Source organism: Protopterus annectens, chromosome 12.part0 (assembly GCF_019279795.1).
Source record: "Protopterus annectens isolate FY-2018-M chromosome 12.part0, PAN1.0, whole genome shotgun sequence".
NCBI classification, from domain to species: domain Eukaryota; kingdom Metazoa; phylum Chordata; order Ceratodontiformes; family Protopteridae; genus Protopterus; species Protopterus annectens.
In genome coordinates, this window is record NC_056746.1 from 1,119,582,001 (window position 1) to 1,119,604,858 (window position 22,858).

General features: G+C 37.6%; 1 protein-coding gene across 3 annotated transcripts in view; it reads left to right on the forward strand.

The window, feature by feature from the left end:
- ZNFX1 (zinc finger NFX1-type containing 1) overlaps positions 1-22,858 on the forward strand; it is a 359,279-nt gene that overhangs the window by 135,434 nt on the left and 200,987 nt on the right. For all 3 annotated transcript variants that reach the window (XM_044090129.1, XM_044090128.1, XM_044090127.1), the window contains exon 3: positions 893-2,716. In XM_044090129.1, the coding sequence (XP_043946064.1) occupies positions 893-2,716 (1,824 nt within the window). The remainder of the gene's footprint in view (positions 1-892; positions 2,717-22,858) is intronic.

Here is a 22,858-nt window from a genome sequence, read left to right on the forward strand (position 1 = left end):
TGGTGACAGTTTCATTAATACTTTTATTGTTATTTCTTCATTGAGCAATAGAGTCTATCTTTCTCACTTCTGATTTCTTGACAGTTGTAATTGATGACCCCCCCCGATCATTACTTAATTTTCTGCATGCCTGAAAATGGTGGTAGTTAACTGCCTATGTAATTTGGGGTTGTGAATTTGGATTTAAGCTGGTGAATTGCTGAATAGCTGCTGAATGCAGTATTTTCAGTAATGGACTGTGGATGTAGTATGAACTCTCTCGCGGTCTGTTCATGGATGTGCATTTTTGGTGTTAGTGACAACTATGCATATTGTTGCCAAAATGTTATGTTACTTCAATTCTTAAATGTTTATTTTCATTATTCATGTTAACAAATAGTATGTTTTAATAGAAATTCACTATGCAGTTTTATTTCATGGCATTATTATTATTATTATTATTATTATTATTATTATTATTATTATTATTATTATTATTATTATTATTATGTTTGAGTTGTGTTTGTAACTTTACTTAGGAAATAACCACATAAATGAACTTGAGCAATCATTTGTGGTGCCTGTTTCTCTTGCTAAACTAGTACTCATACTTTTTTAATGTGCATACTTAAAATTTCTAATAAAATATGATGTTCCATTTATACTAATCAAATAAATATTGCAAACAGCTTAAATGGATTGAATATTAGTCATCTATGTGTATCCCCAGTGTACTAGGGAAGTGCACTAGAATAAAGTTTCCTTTCCCAAGCAATATGAAACCTAGTAAATGAAACATACAAATGCACTTTGATACGTGTTTGTTAGATAGTTCTGTAAAAAGCCCATCTTTGGTAATTTTAAAGAAAATGTTCTATATTATCCTTAATTCTATAATCCTTCTTTCTTCTAGGTCATGAGAATCATTTTGTGGCAGAATCCCCACAAAGAGGTGGAAACAGGAACAACAATCCTCGAAGAGGACCTCAGCTCAGGGGTGCAGCTGGAGGTAACAGAGGAGCACAAGCTCCCCCCAGACCAGCACAGAATGCTCCATGTCCAGTTCCACTGCTTGGAGAGGAAGGACGTAATTTTGGCAGGGGAGGCAGAAATACAAGGGGCAAAAGCCGAGGTGGCCAAGGCAGCCATCGAGGTGCACATGGAGGTGGAAACAGCGAGAGATACAATAATGACTCCATGAGACAAAATCCTGATGATAGAAGAGAAAAGTGGCAACAGTATGGGGGTAGATCACATGATGATTCTGAAGCACCTCAAGTGAGAAAACTTGGCTACAAAACCCTTGAGGGTCTTCTTGATAAAGATCCTTCTGAAGTTGTAATAACTTTGGCTTCCAGTACAGGGCTAAAAGAGCTTCTGAACCAGGATAAATTGCACCCAAATGTTATCCAGTTGCTTTGCAAGGTTCTGTGCCAGGGTTGCAGCTCTAAAACAGATCGTCATAATGTTCAGCACCTTCTGAGTGTAATAAAAGACTCAAAGTTTCTTAAACTCTGCCTGCCTCGCTATGTCATCAACATGTTGACAGACCCTATTCCTTCACGTAGGCAAGAATACCCAGAGCATATTGAAAATATTATTTCTCTTCTTCAGAACATGGTAAGTGTCTTCCCAGCCAGCTCTGTTGAAGACAGCTCCATGGTGATCCTAGTTCTGCAACAAGCCATAAATGCACTGAGATCAGCTGGAGTCAGTATTAATGAACAGACTGAGAAAAAAATAGAAAAAGTCCAGACAATCATTCAACATCTTCAGGAAAAGAAACGGAATGGGACACTGAGAAGGGACAATTATACTTTTATAGATCCACAAGACAATGTGCCTGGTGAAAGTTATAGGACAATGATTGTTTATCCCACTTACAATGAGATCCACCAAGCGGAAAAACCGTTTCTTCGCCCAAATATAGTATCTGCCCGATATGCTTCCACAAATGTCTACCTTGACACTCACTTCCGTCTTCTGAGGGAAGACTTTGTGAGACCACTGCGAGATGGGATTGCAGAACTTCTCTCCAGTTTTGATGACAAAGGATCAAGAAAGAGACGATTTGATGACATCCGTGTGTACTTCAATGCTAAGATTATAGCCCCAGTTTGCTCCTCAGTGGGGATAACTTACAAAGTAAAGTTTGACACCAAACCTTTGAAAGCTATCCGTTGGCAGAATTCTAAGCGACTTCTCTATGGTTCCCTTGTGTGTATGTCCAAGGACAACTTTGAGACATTACTCTTTGCTACTGTGTCTGACCGTGACCCTGCTGAGCTTCAGAAGGGAGTTGTACAGTTGTGTTTTAATGAGAGTAGTCGACCTTCCCTGGCAGAGATCCAGCCATCTGATTCTTTCCTCATGGTTGAAACAACAGCCTACTTTGAAGCTTACCGTCATGTGTTAGAGGGCCTGCAGGAAATTGAGGAAGTGGACCTTCCCTTCCAGAAGTACATTGTAGAATGTGATCATGAGGTGAGGGAGCCTAAGTATCTGCAATTTGGAGGATATTATGATTTTTCCTGTCTAATGGAAGACAAGCCGTCTGATGGTGAAGAAAGAAATGCATACAAAAGATACACTTTTGAAAAAACAGTCAAGTTTAATGTGTTAGATCCTACTGTGTGGCCTTCAAAAGATGCTTTAAAGATGGATGATTCACAGCTAGAAGCTCTGAAGCTGGCACTAACTAAGGAAGTGGCCATCATACAAGGGCCTCCCGGGACAGGTAAGAAGTTATTTCACTGATGGACAATACCACTGCTTATTTATTTATTGAATTTTGTTATCCATGTAAAGACATTTCATCAGAGACATTTTACAAGGGGAATTCTCAGAGCATAATATTAGCAAATAAATAAGACAAAGCAACACCTGCATACAGTATATAGAACAAATGTATATCTAATATGCAGACTTTTAAAAGCAAAGAAATGCACCTAATATCAACATCAAGAATAAAAAAAGATTAAGGGAAATAATATAACATGCAAGGCTTTCTAATGGCATCTGTACATAATAGGGATCTTAGAGATTGAAAGAGTGTTGAGGTCACTAAAATGTGAGTGAAATTTGTTAACTAATCTGTTAATATTGGAGAACTTCTACATTTAAAAATGACTGGTACTTTTCTGTTTTTTATTTTTGTTTTTTTTTTTTTTTTTTTTTTGCTGGGGAACTTTTTTTTCCCAGTTCCCAACAACATAATATGTTAAACTGGCACCTTGTATATGTGCTCATGTGTGTGTACATGTATGTATGTGTATAAATGTGCATGCACCTTGCAATGGACTGATAGCCCAGCTACAGTGGTTCCATACTTGATATTCGTCAGGATTAGGTGGAGCTCTGTAGAAAACAAAGAAATGCAGCCATATCAGAAAAATTGATGACTGTAACAATGAATGCTATTTTATCTATAATCATGCACTTATTTGAGTCCCCTCTGTCCCGTACAATAAATGGCATATCCCATCCACTGATGTAAATACATTAATAGTACAATACTCCTAGTTTCTATGTAATATATAGTAGTACTGTTTCATAGCTTGGCACAGCAGAAATTGTATTGTGTGTGCATTGCTGAAAAGGTGTTGGCATTTCTTAGAGAATTCCCATTCTCTGGAACAGGCTTCCCATCAATGTGAAGCACAGTTCCTCCCTATCTATATTTAAGTGCGATGGATGAGTAATTAGAAATTCACCCCTGGTCAGGCACCTGTGTCTGTGATGGACAGAGGCAATCATTAAATCACCCCCTGTACAAATCAAATTTGTGTGTCACATTTACTTGTATACTGAAAGTGCTGTTATGTTGTATTCAAAGATATTGTATATCTTTGTCACTTTTTCTTACTTGTCTCAAATGATATCAGAAATGATGAGTAATTACTTGCATGCCTTCTAAGGTACAAAAGAATTAAAGAATGCATTAATTTTGAGTTTGACTGGAAATAGACAAACTGGTTGAAGACTACATGTTCAAATTGAGTTGTAGCCAATTCCACAGACAGTGATTCTTTTGAAAGAGGTATGCATGAGGGAATTTCTCCTAAATTGCATGGTGTGCTGATTGTGGTGTTTGTTACCTAAATAGTGAGGTGTAGGGGGTGTTGTCACCTGCAGATGAGTCTGGAGGGCAAACCTCCCAAAAGAAAACGTATTTTGGTCTAATGAAGTTTTAAATATTTTATTAAAACAAAACTGCATTCAGTCATGGGAACTTTGATAAGCAGGTATGTATGCAGTGCCAGCTGTAAGTTAAGAAAATTATACAGAGGTAGCTGTAATACAAAGAACTACTACTTCTGCTTCTATTAAAACAAGAAAAAGAGAATGTGCTAATTCATGGCAGTATTTCAAGTTGCTGTGTTGTAGATTTAACTACAGTAGTAAATGAAGCCGCGGTAATGTTGTCGCCTCACAGCAAGAGGTTCTCCCATTCGATTCTCGGCTGGGGCGCCTTCTGTGTGGAGTCTGCATGTCCTCCCTGCGGTCGAGTGGTGTTCGAAAGACTTGCGTGAATGGGCGTGCCTTCATTGAGGGTTGGGCGTCGGGCTGGTACCTCGACACTGTAAAAATCGACTGCCAATCACTAGCGGACCAGAGTTCCACTGTGACGACCCCTAACCGAGAAAAGCCGAAATAATAATAAGAAGAAGTAAATGAAGCATACTAAGAGCACTTAGTGTGTGTGTGTGTGTGTGTGTGTGTGTGTGTGTGGTTTAAAATGTTGTTAGTAGACTCCTCAACCTTTCAAATAGCAAGTCTCATCAGGTCAGTGATAACAAACCTGACTTGTCTATTACGCACACACACACACACACACACACACACACACACACACACACACACACACACACACACACGTGACAGAAGACTTTTCTGAAAAAGACTGGAAATGTGTTGACTGTGTTAAATTGGTAGGAGGACTCTAAAGCATAATCCCCACCTTGTTATTAATGTTTAGAAGGACACTTTAGAGACTGGATATGTAACTGTAACTATGTCATTATTAGGATGGAATGAAAATGGCACTGATGATGTAGCCAAAAATATTGAATTATATTATGATTTGTTTTTATTTATATAAATGTATGACTGCCTATGTCATAAACGATAATTTAATAAAGATGTTTCTTGTTTAACAAAAAAAAGAAGTAAAATTATGGAAGTCTGACTGTCTGCAATAGTGTAATGTGGAATTTTACTTTGAGTAGCTCTCTGCATCAGTGGAACATTTGAACATCTTTTCTTGTACCCTCTTATGCGTTAAAATGTTATGCTCATAAATCAGCGGTGAGGCCTAGGAAAATAAAAGAAGTGTACTGTGCAAATAGCAGTCTTACAGGAGATGCGTTTGGACAGAAATGAGCATATACATTTGGCAAAGAGAGGATTTCAGGATGAACGTTTAACAGAGTATGAGGAGCAAAGGAAATGGGGAGTAATAATAATTTTTTAAACGCAGACAGACTTTAGGGGATTTTCCTCAGGTAAAATGCTGAAGGTGTGATGAGGAGGAGATAGGGAAATGGAAACGTTTTTTTGGAATGTAAAGAGTGGGAAGAGAAGAGTTTAAAAATTCCATACAGAATACTTTTACACAGATATTGTGGAACAAATGGTTATAATGTTTGAAATTATTCTTTTAAGCTGGGATAAAGGATCTTAAATGCCTAGACATAGTAAGGCCTTGCTAAGTTTAATGCTACTGTCTGCCAAAAAAGCACTTTCCAAGAAACAGAAATCAAGATCCAAACCAACTGTACTTGAAGTATTGAATATTGTAAAGGAGATAAAGAACTATAGGCATTATCTTTGTAAAAAAAGAAACTGGCAGTGTCATAGAAATAAATGGATTTTGTGTGAATAATATGTGTTCAGGAGAGGTGAGGGTAAGGATAAAGCAGGAATTAAGCAATAAATGTAACGTGGAAGTGAGTAAAAATTATTGAAAAGAAAATTTATATGTTAACTGCATGACAATAACATTAGAAACTGTTATTAAAGCTTGTTTTCTTTTCTGTTAGTGTACACATGCCTATGTTACAAACAAAAATGTGGTGATTTAATAAAGATGCTTAAAAAAGACTCTGGTTTGGCCATTTGCTGCCATTGTACAAAAGAATGTGGTTGCTTAAGTACTGCTTTCTGTGAATCATTGTGGTTATTCCTTAGCAGTTGTTGCATGCAAAGAATTATTGAACGGGTGAATTCAAAATAATGCATGATATTTCCAAGATGTCTGCTCACTGATCAACAACTTAATTTCAGTTCTCCAATTGTGGAAAAAAAGATAGATAAGGCCAGTAAATCTGCCAGTTTAAAATTTAGTTGCTGGTTAGTACTTTTACTGCTTGGATGCCAGCTAAGAAGAAACTTAGAGAGTATGAAAGAAAATCAGCTAGAAAGGCGAAGAGAAAACACTGATGATGAAGAATCATTCAGTTTTCAGTAAAAAGCAGTTCAAGATCCAGCTTTGGTACAAGGGATGGCTTCCAATAATTTAGAGGAAAAAAAATCAAATGTGCACAGAGCTGATTAAAATAAATGAAACATTGATGGGATATATCTTCTCAAATGATAAAAGCTGGAAAATGATAGAAGTTTTAAGCAGCTATAAAGATGAACTGATAAAAATGCAGAAATCATAGGTTGAAAAGAAGAAAAAGCTGGCTGAGTATGAGACAGCTCAAGAAAACATGTTTCAAAATGGTAGAGTTACGGGATAGAGCACATACAGAAAATGTGAGATTTTCTTACTAGAGAAACTGGAAGGAACATATTGTATTAACTTTGTAAAAGCACGTATAAGTAACTGGACTGATATTCCACAGCAGGATGTATTCATTAAAAGGTCACATCATGTGTATGCTCCAATTCTGGCCATTGGAAAGCAACCAAGACCTGTATTAGTAAAGATGCAATCATGCCAACAGAAAGAGTTGATTCTGACAAAACTGTGGCAGAAGGGCAAAGTGTTAAAAATTGGAGACAGTAGAGTGTTTGTGGAAAATGATTATTTACTGCCTGGCAGATGAGGAGCAAATTTTATCACAGCAGTCAGTGAATGTTGAGAGGCAGGTATGACATTCAAGCTGCTGTACCCAGCTGTCTTCATAACATTTTTTTTTCCTGGAGGACCAAAGTCATTTTTTTAAGTAGAACAGGCATGGGGGACAATGCAAACTTTTGACAACAAAAAAGTAAGCCATCAAACAGAAGGGGACTCTTCTCATTCTTCTGATAATAAAGGTTGTACAGAGACTTTTCCAGTGAAACCTTTTCTGGTGATCCAAAGGAAAGTGCTTCAGAGACAGAAAAAAAGCACATGAGTTGACTAGAAGAATTGGGAGTACCTTGGACTTGAACTGGTGTTTGGGGTTGGGAGATGGAGATAAACAGGAAGAAGACCGGCAGCATTGAAATTAGTGAATAAACGTGAGACTATCACATTTGTGAAAAATGATTTTACAAGAGAAAGTGGCTGATAAAGATTTTTTTTTTTACTTTGTTAAACTTGTGGTGGACTGAAAGTCATATACCCTACTTCATGTCTTTAATGTTTGGCAGGATTCTAAATGGAAAATAGTAAATAAGTAAAACAATTTTTGTTCTTAACAGTATTTGCATAAAAATGTCATGATATCAGTTGCTTGTTATGTAGCCTATTCTGTGTGGAGCTTTTCTCCCCGGTCCTCCACTGAAAATGGGCTCTGCACAGTTAGACTTTCCCAGTAAATAAATATAAAATAAATAAATACATACATAAAATGTTATTTAGTAAAGCATTTTAGGTCTATATCACGTGGTTGAAAGCTGATAATGGCGAACGACCACAACTTCAAATACACCGGAACTCAAAGTTGCAATTGTGGGGGGCTGCACCCCCCCCCCACTAAATATGTATACCAACTCTGAGATCGCACTACAGTGAGGAAAGGGCAAATACCCCTACCTACACTGTAGTGCAACCCCACAATAACAACTTCGAGTTCTGGTGTTTTTGAAGTTGTGGTCATTTGCTATAATTAGCTTTCGACCGCATGATATAGACCCAAGCATTTTCAGTGATTATTATATGTGATAAAGATATTACAGTAAACCATTACTTTTTTCTTTGTTAGTTTTAAGAACTGTAAGCATTACAATTTGAAAAGAGAAGAAATGCTGGACAAAAGGACATTTAACAGGCTTTAATCTTGAGCTGTTGAGGTGGGGGATGGGGTGTAAAAGTGCACTGATTGTAATTTATGTACAGTTGAGGTGTTTTTTTTTTTTACCTTTGCATAGGTGAATGTCTGGATTAATGCTCCTAGTTTAATCAAATAACAATTTTTTAGGTAAGAAAGTGGGCTTTAAAAAGAAGAGACCACTGTGAATTTATTGAATAATTTTCCTTTAGTAAGTAAACGTTCAGTGTGCGTTATGAAGTCTGTAGCTCAGGGCAGCTGTACATTCTGTTATTATGTTTCTTTGGAAACAAGCTGACTACAGATGAGGGCAATAAATCTTGAGACATATTTGCATTGTCTGTTGAAAGGAATATAAGTCTAAAATGTACAAGGGCAAGCAGCTTAGTAAAATAAAGTTTGAAATTATTGGACATAAATAAGAGTTAGCAGCTTTTCTGGTCCCTAAATTATTCAATTTTAAAAATTCTAAATTCTTCAATTCTATTTACTAGAACCGTGCACAACTCAGTTTTATTTAATGATAGCCACTCCATGTTTTATTAAGGCTAAAAGTTAATGTTTTCTGAAAGCAAATAAGCTGTTGTTCACATCTGGGAAGGGAATAAAAATAAGACAAAACAGACAGCAATTAGTGTAACTAGGAGCATGGCTCGTAACATGAGTCTTAGCATGGATAATCTTAATTTTAGGTTAGTTAATGCCTGTGGTTGCAGCTGTCAGTTTTGGACAATGGTTCCTCACAGGAGGGTCAACATTCATTATTTGAAAATGTACATAGTTTTGCTATTTGTTTTTAAGGTATACATTCTGGGTATGTTCCAGGGTGTGTTTGTGTTTTTGTTTGAAGGTTTTCATTAAAATAAAAAGTCATGTGAAATGTGATAATAGGTTCAAGTGGAGATGACAAGAAACGACTATATAAAGGATCGACCTGCCAAACATTAGTGGATGTATGTAACACAAAAGCTGGGAATAAACATTTAAAAAAAAAGCTGTCATGTATAATAGGCAGGAATACTAGCTTCTTATCATAATGGTTGCACTGTCCATAGTGTTTGATAGACAAAAAGTTAGGATTACTGAATTATACTAAGAAATGCAGAGTGCAAATAGTAGTGATGCAGGAGATACATTTTGAAAGAAGTGAGCATGTGAGTTCAATAAAGAAAGGATTTCAGGATGGATATTCAGCAGAATATCAGGAAGAAAGAAAAAAGAGAGTACTTATAGTAATTGCTAGAGAAACTCTGATAGTGATAAAAAGGGGAAAAATGTAGTAATGGAAAATTTGTGGTAGTAAGGAGTTACGGGCAAGGGAGGAGGATTACACTGGTATGTATTTATATTCACCTAAATTTGCTTATGAAAGTTTTGGGAGAAATCAGCTTTCATCAGGGAATATTACTTATAGGTGGGGACTGGAACTTTATTTGCAACACTGACATAGAAGGGAAATATAATAAAAGAGGGTAAACTTTTGAAGAAATTTATGAAGATATTTGGTATTGAAGATGTGAGTTCAGTAGTAGGAACTTGGAGCGAATTTACATTTTGTTCCACAAGGTGTGATAACTGAGCTACACTAGACAGACATTATATTTCCCAGGAATATATGCATTTAATTAAAAGCTTTGACACATATCCAAAAACTATTTAAGATCATGTGCTAGTAACAACTAAGAAAAAATGCAGGATAATGAAGTAAAAATGAGACACTGGCACTTTCCCATCTACCTACCTATTAAAAAGAGAGGAATTTAAGGAATGGGTAGTAGAAATTATTGAAGAGTTATTAGGGAATATAGAAATTTCTTCAGATTATATAACTAGTGAGTGGGATAAAATGAAAATAGAGTTTTAAAATAGAGTAGAAATAAAAGAAAAATAAATACGTTTAAGATGTAATACAAATTATTTAGAGTGGTTGGCAGAGGTTATAGTATTGCAGAAAAAGGTAAATCTCCCAGAACAAGAAGGGAAACAATTGCAGAGTTCTTTAGAAAATAAGGGAATATCTGGATAATATGCATGAGTTTAGAAAGATTTTTGATAAGCAACTTTTTTTTTTTTTTGATAACTCCAGAACACTAAAACTTTTAGTACAATGACTTAGGAAACAGAAAGTAGAAAGGTTTGTTGCCAAACTTAAGGAGCCTGTAACAAGAAAAGTAACCAGAGATCCTGAAAAGGTATTACAGATCATTTAAAAATGTTATGAAAATGTGTATAAAGCAGAGAAATGTGGAAATCAAGAAAAAACAAATGGGACTATTTTTGGAAGACTTAAGTATACCAGGGTAGAAGTAGATGACGCTCAAAAATTAACAGTTAAGACAGGAGGAGATGAGAATTTAAAAAGGTGACATAAAATCAATCTGCAGGAAAGTCTCAAGGAACAGATGGTATTCCTTTGGAGATCTGGAAGCTAGGAGAGAAGAAAGTGCTAAAGATCTGGAAGGTTTTATTTAACAGTATTTTAAAAGCAGGGGAAGCACTAACATCCTGGCAGAAAGCTGTGGTGTCTGTAATGCCTAAAGATGGTAAAGAACCATCAGACCCAGCTTCATATAGGCCCATTTTAATTTTAAACCATGATTATTAAGTGTTTATTTCTGTACTAGCTAAAAGAATGGCAAAGCTGTTGCCAAAATTGATAGATAAGGATCAATTTTAGCTTCGAGGGGGGAGGGGCAAACATTTGACAACATTAATAGAATAATGATGATTCGGGGGGAAGCTGAATGTAAGAAAATATTGCTTTTGTGTGGTGGATCTTGATGCAGAGAAAGCATTCAACAGAGTAAACTGAGATTTTACGACTAGAGCAGTGAAAGCATTTGCATCCTCTGACACAAATTAAGATTAACTAGGAGGATATATGAGGGATTGGAGGGAAAAAAATAAAGTAGGTGGATTTCTGTCTGATAAGTTGTGTCTGTACAGAAGAACCAGGCAGGAGTGCCCTCTTTCTCCTTTGTTATTAGCGTTAATAAAGGATTCAGAAATTCAAGGTAAGTATTCTAAGAGCTATGCCAACACAAAAATGGAGAAAGGAGATTCTGCTGATAGGCACGACTGCAATTAGGGGTTCAGAGAATAGGCAAAAGAGGGCTGGAATTTACTGGAGAAAATCTGCAATGGAACCAAGGTATTGAGAGTATAGAGAGGGAAAGGTAATAGAATGGGAAGAGGCCAAGATGACATTTGGACTGTAGGCTAGAGACTGTCTTTCCTATCAGGGATTGATGTCAGAATATAGGCAAAGAGAAACTGATAAGGGTATCCTAAGTGAACGACCTGCTTTGGTAGAGAATTTAGTTGAATTTAGAATATAAACTGTTGTTAAAAAAGAAATAACTAGTAGAGCATATGAAGTATTGCATGATAAGTATAGGAATCAGTCAGAGGAGGTTAGAATAGGTTGAGAAGAGAGATTGGATTAGCATTTCACAAAGAAACAATGGGAGGACATATGTATGGCCCCCAAGTATGCAACAAAGTCTAAAATATTTAGGATTTTTGCTCAGTGTTGGCATAGGTATTTTTATACCCCAAGCAGACTCCAAAAATGTTTTCCTCTGGTAAATGTTGCAGGTGTGATGGGGAAGAAAAAAGTAACTGTGAGCATACGTTTTGGGAGTGTAATGAATTGGCAGACTTTAAAAATCCCCTACAGAGTATTCTGTCAGAAATATTGGGTGAGCAAATGGGTGTAACTAAGGGAATTAATTTTACGAGCTAGAATAGAGGATCTGAATTACCTAGACATATTAAACCTTGCTAAGTTTAATTTTGGTAGCTGCCAAAAAGCAATTACTGGAAAATGGAAATCAAAGTCTAAACTAACTATATATGAAATAGTGAGTATTGTAACAGAGGTAAAAGAACTGGAAGTTGGATCTTTAGAAAATGGTAAGAGCAAATTATATAGAAAAAATGGAAATTGCGGGAACAATATATACAGACTGATGTTTTGGAGGAGGAGTGATATTTATGGGAAGGCAGGAATTGAGCAATTTATGTAATGGTGTGATGTCCCAACATTGCCCCAGAAATCAAGGAGCCTCAATACTCACCCCTAGCACCAGTGGGGGACATACATTGGGAGGATGACAAGTACACACAGAGTAAAGTGTAATTTCCCTTAAGAGCACACAGAGACCACAGTCAGTCTGGGTCTGGTTTCTCCCTCTTTCTCCAGATTCCCAGTAGGACTCCCTACTGGCACAGCTATAGAGTTGAGATATCAACTGAATGGCGAAGCCAAGACCGCCAGCACCCTCTCTGTCCAACCAGTGCTTTGTGTCCCTGCCCAAGTAGCTGACAGTCTCACACTTTGAGATTTGATTTACACACACACACACACACACACACACACACACACACACACACACACACACACACCTGGGAAAGGCTGGCACAGGTTCACTAGCTACGCCATCTTCTGCCCAGACTATAAGGTAGCTATTACTGCCACCAGCCACATTCTTATCAGCTACTTTAAGGCCCTTAACAAAGGGTGTCCAGTCTTATTGTGTAATGTTAGTATTAATCCAAATGGTAGTTTTACCAAGAGCAAGACTGCTAGGAGTGGCCCACAATGTCCCCAAATAAGTATGCAAATACTCTCAGAACTTAAATATGCCTCACAAATATCAGCCACAATGAAAAGTTTAAATATATTTAATAACAAATAATAAAAGAACAAGAAAATACTCGGTAAATAATCACAGTTACATCAGAGTTCGAAATCACAGGAAATATTTAAGACAACATTGCAGGACAGTCTCAAATAAATAAAGAAAACATCTAAACTATACTTCACTATATTTCTGACTGTATATAAGAGAAATTGCTGTACCCTAGTTAACTTACAGAGTAAGGCAAGACAGATGTAGTGAGTCTTCCAGCTGATGCTGTCAGGTCAAAGACAAAATACAAAATGCCCAGTCCCCTCTCTCAGAAAGTTCTTAAATTAATATCCCAAATATAAGTGCTGAGATACTTGCAGAATGACATAATTTCTTGTCATCTGACTTCAGTTCCCAGGCTCACAACCATTGATGCAGCTGTAGCATTTAACATCTACCTGTGAAAATACATAGACCTCAGATCTTTTGGCAAATGGTGGAAGTCATAAAATAATTTACATTCATTTACATTTAAAGACAATACAAAAAACTTGTCTACTACAGACATTCTGTCTCCTGTTGACTGAAACTGAAAGATAACATCCTTTGTTTATGGCCCCCACCATAAAGTAACTTAATTTCAACTGTTCTTCTGAAGTTTTGCAAGTTAATCTCCCGTGTTTCAGTTTCTCCTATTAAAATATATGCATCTAAACAGTTACAGCAGTCCATGTAAATTACTGCTCAGTACTTTACAAAATATCTCTTCAGCACAAGTCTGTACAAACCATCTTATATGACATACAGTTCTAATATATTTGTAACACAAGCATATGAATCCTGTTAACATTCACAGATGACATAATTATTTACAAAATTCCAGATAGGCTGGAAGTATTTCCCTTTGTCACAGTTGGATTGATAATTGTACAGAAGAATATATGTGATGTATAATGTTTGTAATTGTGAGCATATTAATATGTTTTTTTCTGTTGTATAAATGCATTTGCCTATGTCATATGTGATAATTTAATACAGGTGTTAAAATATCAGGTTAAAAATACATAATATCACAGCTGGATTGCAGACGTCACCATGACATCAAATTCCAAGCAGTGTGAAGTGTTCAGTTATTTAGGTTTCATTTCTTACTTTGTGTTCATAGTTAGACGATCATAATGTAAAAACTACAACAATGCTACATAGTCCCCTTGCCAGGAATAATTTGACCTGAGGGCTCTTGCCTGGTTGGATAGTGCCTAGCGCCTAGCTTTCACTCTGGAGAGAGGGATGAACTGGCTGATTGGACAAAGGAAGGAGAACCGCTGTACAAGACCCAGTAGACAGGAAAAACGTTACTTTGCAGAAAGGTGGAAGAAATGGATGCAGAAGGTTAGTCTTTACGGCCTGTCTGAAAAGAATAAAGAAGTCCAAGTTACAACCTTTCTCTGTCTGCTGGGTGGTAATGTAATTAAGTTGTTTAATACATTTAATCCTGGTGAAGAACAACAGTTCAATTTAGTTGCCATCAAATATAAGTTCCAAGAAGTCTATGACTCTAAAAGGAACTTGTCATAAACACCTTTTGTTTTTCATTACAAACAAAGGTTCAGAAGAATGTTTTTTTTCAATAAATATCTTTATTAAATTATCACATATGAGATGGGCAATCTTACATGAAAAGCAAACAAAATGACACCACTTTAGTTGCAAACATTATTCATTAAGACACCATTGAATCAACTGTGGTTGCAACCATTGTATATCGCTTATATATTTATTTTACATTTGTTTACCAAGAAAGTCCAAATGGGCGCATGTCCTTTTTCAGCGGAGGCCCGGGGAGAAAAGCTCCAGAAATAAAACATAAAATACATAGAAGAAACACTGAAGAACAAACCACATTTTTGAAGTATACAAATATATATACCTATAATTATGCACAGTTAAAAGAGAACTATAAAAAGTTGTTACATAAATTGGTAGAGAGAGTTGGTAGAGTCCTATTAACAGAGCAGAAAAGAAGAAAGGGTTAATCAGGGGAGTTGCAAGAACAGAGCAGGGTTTTTGTTAAGTGTGTTTTTAGGAGTTTTTTTAAATTGTAATGTTGAAGTGTTAGTCACTAGTGAGTTTGGTAGATCATTCCGGAGTTTGGAAATGTAGTTGGAAAGTAGTGATTCACCTGCTGAGTTGTTAGCTTTAGTGATGTGTAGAAGAAGTTTGCTACTAGAGCAGAGATGTCTTGTAGTGGAATAGGGCTGTATATCTTTGAGTGAAGGGTTTGTTTCTGATTGATTGAGTATTTTGTGGGCGAAGGCTTGTTGGTTAAAGTGAAGGAGTTGAGGGAGTTCCAGCCATTGGAGCTGCTTAAGTGATAAACAGTGATATGACTTGTATGAGACACCAGTGGCAAACTTGGAGATTTTATTGTAATAGGCTTCGAGTTTGGCAAGGTTGGTTTTGCGGAGGTTGGTTAAAATTGGGGAGGTGTATAATAGGGTTGACAGGAAGTGTGTTCTAGCAATAGTGGTTTTTGTGTTGTTAGAATTTTGTTGTTTCTATAAAGGAGACCAAGTTCCCTGTGAACTTTTTTAATGGTTTAAGCTATATGAATATCAAATTTCAGGTTGCTGTCGATGTTTACGCCTAGCAATTTGGTTTGGGTTGTAGAGGTAATAATAGTTTGAGTTTTAGAGAAGATGCTAAAGGTTGGGGGTGGGGAGGTAGTTCTAGTTGGGCTAAAGGGAAGAAGTTTTGTTTTGTTAGGATTAAGAATGAGTTGGGAGCTGGCCAACCAAGTTTCAGCAGAAAGAAAGGAATCTTGGGTAATTGAATGGAAGTCTTTGAGGGAATAGGCTGAGCATATCAGAACAGAGTCCTCAGCATACTGGATGACTGAGGTCTGAAGGGTGGCAGAATGAAGCTGATTGGTAAAGAGAGAGAATAGAAAGGATGCTGGAGCCTTATGGGGACCCCTAAGGTGACTGGGAGAAGGGGTGAAAGATGTTGTTGCCAGCAGACAGCTTGCTGACATTCTCCTAGGTAACTTTGGAACCAGATAATTGTGGAGTTGCTGATGTTTAGGGTGGACTGAGCTTTGATAAGTGTGCTGTGGTTCACCATGTCAAATACTTTGGACAAGTCCAGAAATATGGCCAATACAAATCTGCCATTATTTCTATTCTGATTAACAGTGTTTGTAAAGGGCATTAGGGCTGTGGTGGTACTGAGAAAGGGGGAAAAAACATGTTGGGTATTTGACAGGAATTTGTGTGTAAGGAGGTAGTCCATAAGTTGGGTATGTACAGCCCTTTCCAGAATTTTGGATAGAGGGGATAGGATGCCAATTGGGTGATAGTTTGTTAGTTTGGCAGAGTTCCCTCCTTTGTGTAATGGTAGTATATGACAGATTTTCCAAATAGCAGGAACTTGTTTTTCACATAATGATCTGTTTATGAGAATGGCTACAAGGTATGCAATTGCATCTGTGGCAATTTGCAGGAATTCATCAGGGAGATTGTCTGCAGCTAAGGTAGTTGGTTTAAGTTTTTTTGGTAATTTTTGATGGTGTTAATGAAGGCTGGCTGTAATGTAAACTGATCGGTGCTATTTTGTAAGTGACCACTGATATGGTTTGAGGTGGGAGGGTAGTGGTTGTAGTTGGCCTGGGAGTTTGCAAGAGCTTGGATGGTTTCTGTAAAGAAATTATTAAATTGTGTTGCTAAGTTTTCAGACTTGATGCCTGTTATTAGAGTGAGAGTGGTTGGTAAGTTTTTGACTGCAGCCCCAAATTTTTGTGGATTACTTTGATGTTTATTCTTAGAGAAAGGTTGGATTATGGTCGCTTAGGCTGTCAGGGAGACGGACTGAGTGGGATGACAGATTAGGATTGTTATGTAGAACCCAGTCAAGGATGGACTGATGCTTGGAAACTTTATCAATTCTAGTGGGAGAAGTGATGACTTGAGTGAAGCCATGAAGGTTAACATGGGATATATGGTTTAGAGAAGAACAAAGGAGCCAATCTATATTGAAATCGCCCATCAGAATGGTTTCTTTTGTGAGAGACTGGAGGTCCATTGAAGTATATTTTCCATAGTGGTAATATTATTACCTGGTGGGATGTAACCACCTATGATATTGAGATGTTTGCTGGGGTTAATTGTTAACTTAGCAAATATTAATTCAGCATCCTCAGAGTCAGGGATGGCTAGGTCTACAAAGTTGAGTGTAAGGTGATCTTTGAATAAGATTGCTACACCCCCTCCCCTTTTGTTTTTCCTATCTTTGCACAGGATAGTATATCCGGGAGCAAAAATTTCATTACTGCTGCTATCAGGTGTAAGCCATGTTTCTGTTAGAATTACGATGTTGGGGGAATAGTGGGATAGTAGGGCGCGAAGGTCATGAAATTTATTGCCTATGCTTCTTATATTTATATTAAGGAGAAAAAGGGAAGATTTGTTCCTCTGGTGGAGTACATCAAGTTTTGATGGTGAGGAGTTGGATGCTGTACTGTAAGTGGGAGTAGGAGCAGGACCAGGATTAGGGTGAATGTCCCATGAATGGCTTAGTTGCTTAATTATGTTTAATAGGACTTTGGAGAGTTTATATTGGAGTTTAGTGTATTTATAAGAGACTGGAGATGAGTATTGCTGAGGAAGGAATTTGAGTGTGTGATAGTCTATGTAGGTGGGATAGAAAAAGGTTGGAGCTATAGTATAGTATTGTGAGCTGCATGGATTGTAAAGTGAAGAGGTTTGTCGAGGAGAGGAAGTAGTGGCTTGAAGTAGAGTGTGATATGAGGAGAGAGAATGAAAGAGTATAATTAGTGAGGTGGTAGTGATGGAGGAGTGCTGTATTTACAGGCTTCATATTGAAGTAAGGTTTTGTATAAAAAATATATTACCAGGAGATATACAGAGTAAGTAGTTAATGTGGGTGGTTTGATAGACAATTTTAGAGTATTTGGTGTTGTGTTCTTTGCCTGGATGTTTAGATGGGGAGAGGTTAGATGAAGTGAGTGAGGGGGTATTAGTTATGGGATGTGGTATTGGTAGGGTTGGTGTGGTGAGATAGGATTGGCTGTTGGTTGGGTAGGTGTGGTTGTGTTTAAGTATAAATGTAGGGATAGTGGGGTGGGTGGGAATTGGTGTAGGGTAGAGGAGCGGAGTGAGCCTGAGCAGGTTGAACGGACATGGCAGAACAGAGCACCAAAGCAGCAGAGTAAAAAAAAACTATTCTACCATTCATGTTAACTTATAGAACAGGTCAGTGCCACATACATGATAAAGTGTAAAAGTAGGAGAGTTAGGGTTTTACTTTTAACACAGCAAACCTACTGAAACTATATTTGAGTACAGTTAAGTGGTAAGAGAAAGAACTAATAACTTTGAGAAGTGGGAGGGGGACAGGCTTAAGGGACTGCTGTTTCCTTCTGTGTGTGCACACCACTTAAATTAGGCTTTAGACTTTAACTAATAATATTTTACGCTGGTATAATGTAGGATAATACACTGCATTGTCTTCAGGAGATGGTTTGTTGGTGGTCCGTGTTCGTGGGAGTTAGCTGCAAGTTTTCAGAAGCCAAACACCAGCGGGAGAGTTGTGAGAAAGAAAAAAAAAACAAATGTGCAGAATTAAGGAGGGAAGGTAGGTAGTATCAGAAGGTAAGGGGATAGGAGTGTTGGAGAAAGGCAGAGAGGATTACTTTAGAGGTAAAAGCTAAGGTGCAGAATAGAAGGTAGGAAAGGAGGGACAGCAGAGCGGAAATGGGAAAGCAGATTGCAATAACAGAGTGGCATAAGAGAATGGTCCAATATATAGCTTTAGCCCTAATGTCTGAAATCCTGATACATTTTAAATCAACACTTATAAGGTTTACTGTTAAAGCTTGGAAACTGCATCAGTCGACCAGTCAAATGGTCAACCTGAAATCCTGAATATGTAACCGTGAAATTCTGGAGAGGTCAAAACTGAATACACCGACACCCGTAGTTCGATGTATTTGACATAGCTGGAGGTGACGTCAGCCCATGCTATGCACATTAATGTACTGTTACATTCTACAGTTAACGGTACGTTAATTGTACTATTTTACAGGGAGGTTATGCCCCCCCCCGTGCCCCCCACACCCTGCACATTAAATATACCAACTCCGAGATCACACTACAGTGAGGAAATGGGCAAATTCCCTGTTCTTCACTGAACTGCGATCTCACTGCACAATGTTGAACCCAAATACTCGAACTACATTACTCATTCACTGTAGTATAGTCAATATATTTAGGTTTGACATTTCTGCCGACTTGAAAACTGGCTTTCGACCACATGCCAGTTGACTGATACAGTTTCCAGATTTTCATAGTAAACCCACTTATAATCCATCCAGTCAGTGTCAGTTAAGCATTATATGGCTCATTCAAATCCTGCCTCTTAAACCTTGTTCCTTCTCTGCCTGTATTGTTTCCACAATTCCTATTTTTTTCCTATGTAGTTTGCTCCTACCCTTTTCTAAACATCCCAATTCTAATTCCAGTTGTTTTATCTCTGTTACTGTATTCACTACTTCTAGTAAAGTTGGCCTAGACTTTGATTTCCATTTTCTAGTAATTGCTTTTTTGGCAGCCACCATAATTAGACTCAGCAAGGCTTTGCTATGTCTAGGCAATTCTGATTCTATATCATAGCTAAAAAAAAATCATCTCCCCAGTCAATCCAATCTGCTCACCCCGCATCTCCAACAGAACGGTCTGCAGGGAATCCCTAAAGTTTGCCAGCTCACTACATTCCCAAAAAAATGTTTCCAGACACCTCTTTCTTGCCCGTCACATCTCCAGCATTTGCTGTCTACCTAAGGCAAAATTCTTTGGAGTCTACTTGAAGTATAAAAATATCTGTTAACACTTCCACTATGTAAACACTTCCACTATGTAAACACTTCCAGGCAAAGACCCTAAATCTTCTAGACTTTGTTGCATATTTGGGAGATATACATTGTCTCTTTGTGAATTGCTTATCCAGTCTTTCTTCCTAATCCTTTGTAAGCTCCTCAGATTGATTCTTAAAATTATCATGCAATATTTTATATGCTTTAATAATTATTCATTTTTTAATGGCAGCTTCTGTTCTAGATTCTATTAAAAACTCTACCAGTGCTGGTCTTTCATTTAGGACCTCCTATTTCTTTCTCTTTGCCTATACTCTGATATCAGTCCTTGATATGGAAAGCAATCTCTAACCTGCAGTCCAAATAAATTATTTTCCTCTTCCCATTCTATTACCTTTCCCTTTCTAGTTATTTGCTCCCAGTACATTTGTTCCTTTGTCAATTTTCTTCAGTAAATTCCAGCCCCCTCTTGCCTATTATCTGTATCCCTACCCACAGTCATCCCTATTGGCAGAATCTTTTTTCTCCATTCTCGTGTTAGTTTAGTGCTTGGAATACTCCCTGCTATTTTATGAATTTAATACTCTGTATGATTTTTGCTGTTCTTCTTAAGAGTCTGCATCCAAAATCCCATTCTCTCCTTATTTCTTTAGCTTCCTTCCTCTACCATCATCATTCCTTTCCACATTCAATTTTAGTTTTCTGCATGTGCTATGTATAAGAGCCTTAACTGTGTTGCTCTAAAATACCCCCTCAGATTGGGTAATCCTAGTCTGCCTTGTTCTATTGGAGGAATCAGCTTATCCCACTTGACCCTTGCTGTCCTCCTTTCCCAGATAAAATCCTTCAACTCTTTTTTGTTATCAACAGCTTCTCCTCTGGTTGATAAAAATATGCCTAACCTGTATATAAGACAAAAGGGACTAAAAACATTTTAATTGCTTGTATCTTAGTATTCATATCCATATAACAAAACTTCCAGGTTCCCAGTTTTTGTATTATCTTTTGTTTTAGTCTCTTGCCAGATATCCTTAGCTGCCACAACAGAGTTATTTGTAATCCATACTCCTAAATACTTCATTTTATCATGTCCCCATAAATATGAACATTGTTGGATCAATTCTTGTGTGGGTACTTAATTTATCGCTATCGTTTTTGTTTTAGCTTCATTAGTTTTGTATCCTGAGAAGATTTGAAACCATCTTAAAATGTTCCACAACACTATAATGTCCCTTTCTGGTTTTGTCATGTAGAAAATAATATCTGCAAATAGTGCCAGCTTTTCCTGACTACCATACCAATTATATCCTTGAATTTCTGAATCCCTTATTTTCTTTGCCATTGGTTCTAAATATAATGCAAACAACAAAGGAGAAAAAGGACACCCCTGCCTGGTTCCTCTGTTCAAGCAGAAGTTATCAGAGAAGACCCCACCCACTTTAATTTTTGCCTCCGATCCTTCATATCTACTCATAATCAACCTTATAATTGTATCAGGGAAAGCAAATACTGCCATTGTCTTGCTCATGAAGTCCCATTCTACTCTGTGAAATGCTTTCTCTCGATCAAGACCCACCAATAAAAGTGGTATTTTCTTACATTCTTCTTCCATCTGGATCATCAGTGTTCTGTTAATATTGTCAGATGTTTGCCTCCCTTCCACAAAACCACACTGATCCATATCTATCAATTTTGGTATCACTTTTGCCATTCTTTTAGCCATTATCCTTACCACTGCCTTCTTCCAGGATGCTGGTACTTCTCCTCCTCTTAAAATACTGTTAAAACCTTCCAGATCTTTATCAGTTTTTTCCTTCTTAGCTTCCAAGTTTCCACAGGAATGCAATCTATTCCTGGGGACTTTCCTTGTAGATTGGTTATACAAGGTTTAGAAGATTCTGATGATGTATATGTGCCTGATTTAACACATATATCTAAAGACTCTAAGATATAAACTTGTCTGACTTTGATATGACACACTGGAAAGCAAGCTGTGAATGTATGTACAATTGCAAAGATGACTGATATTCAAATGGAATAGCTTGTAGAAAACTAAGCTGAATTATTTTGGCAGTAAATAGAAGAGTGACATGAAGGCAAAGCATCATGTAAAAAATGTAAAGCAATAAGTAAACTTTTGTCTAAATTTGATATTAAGACCAGAAAAAAAAAACTGTGAAACTATGTATAGTGGCAGATATGACTTCAAATGGAAGATCTTGAAGAAAACTTAGCTGTGTGTAAAGTCACAATGAAGTTAAAGTGTGTTGCAGTAGTACTATGATTGCAAAGCTTAATGTAAAAATGATTTGTATAATTTGGCAGCAAAGAAAGCATCTGACGTTCTTTGTGTTTCACTGTTGCAGTCATCACATTTGGGTTATCCCTGTCAGGGTAGCCCTCGGCTGGCCCGAATACCAGAGGCTTAGTATTTCTGTGTCAGTTGCTGTCGCTTCAGGACTGACGTCAGGTCATCAGTAGTACAAAGTAAGGCAGCCGACGCCATTACATCAGTCTTTCTTGCCAAGGAGCCCAAAGCAGAATCAGTTCACATGAGTGCCGGCCAGCCACTACCTGAGTTTCGTCTTCTGAATTGAAGCTGAAGTCTTGTAAAGCTAAGTACCCCGTTGGGGATCCTTTTTTCTTGCTCTAACCGATGTAAGAAAAAGTTAACAATTGTCTTGCCTGTGGAAAGCAAATACCACACCGAGACTTTCATTCTTACTGCGTCACTTGCTTAGGCCCAGACCACGACGTCCCTCTCTGTCGCTTTTGTGCTTTGTTCAACGCCAGAACTATACGTCATCCGGCCCTTATTGTAGCTAGATATTTCCGCTCACAGTCCTCGAATTCTGATATGGCTTTGGTAAGCCAACCGACTACAGATCTTCTGAAAAAATGTAAGGCTAAAGACAGAGACAGACCGCACATGTCCAAACCTACCGACTACGCTTCCGTTAAGCTAGTCTTCAGTTCTCTGGTCCTCAGTGAGGTGCTTTCGCAGCCCCTGATGCACACTTCTGTGGATTCGCTGAGACCCTTTTGGAGTCCATTATGCCCCAAAACTCTTCTTCAACTAAGGATCCTGCGGTTGTCTCTACCTTGGATGGGTCCAGAGATGCTGAGCAGGCACCGGCTTCCGAGGAAGTACT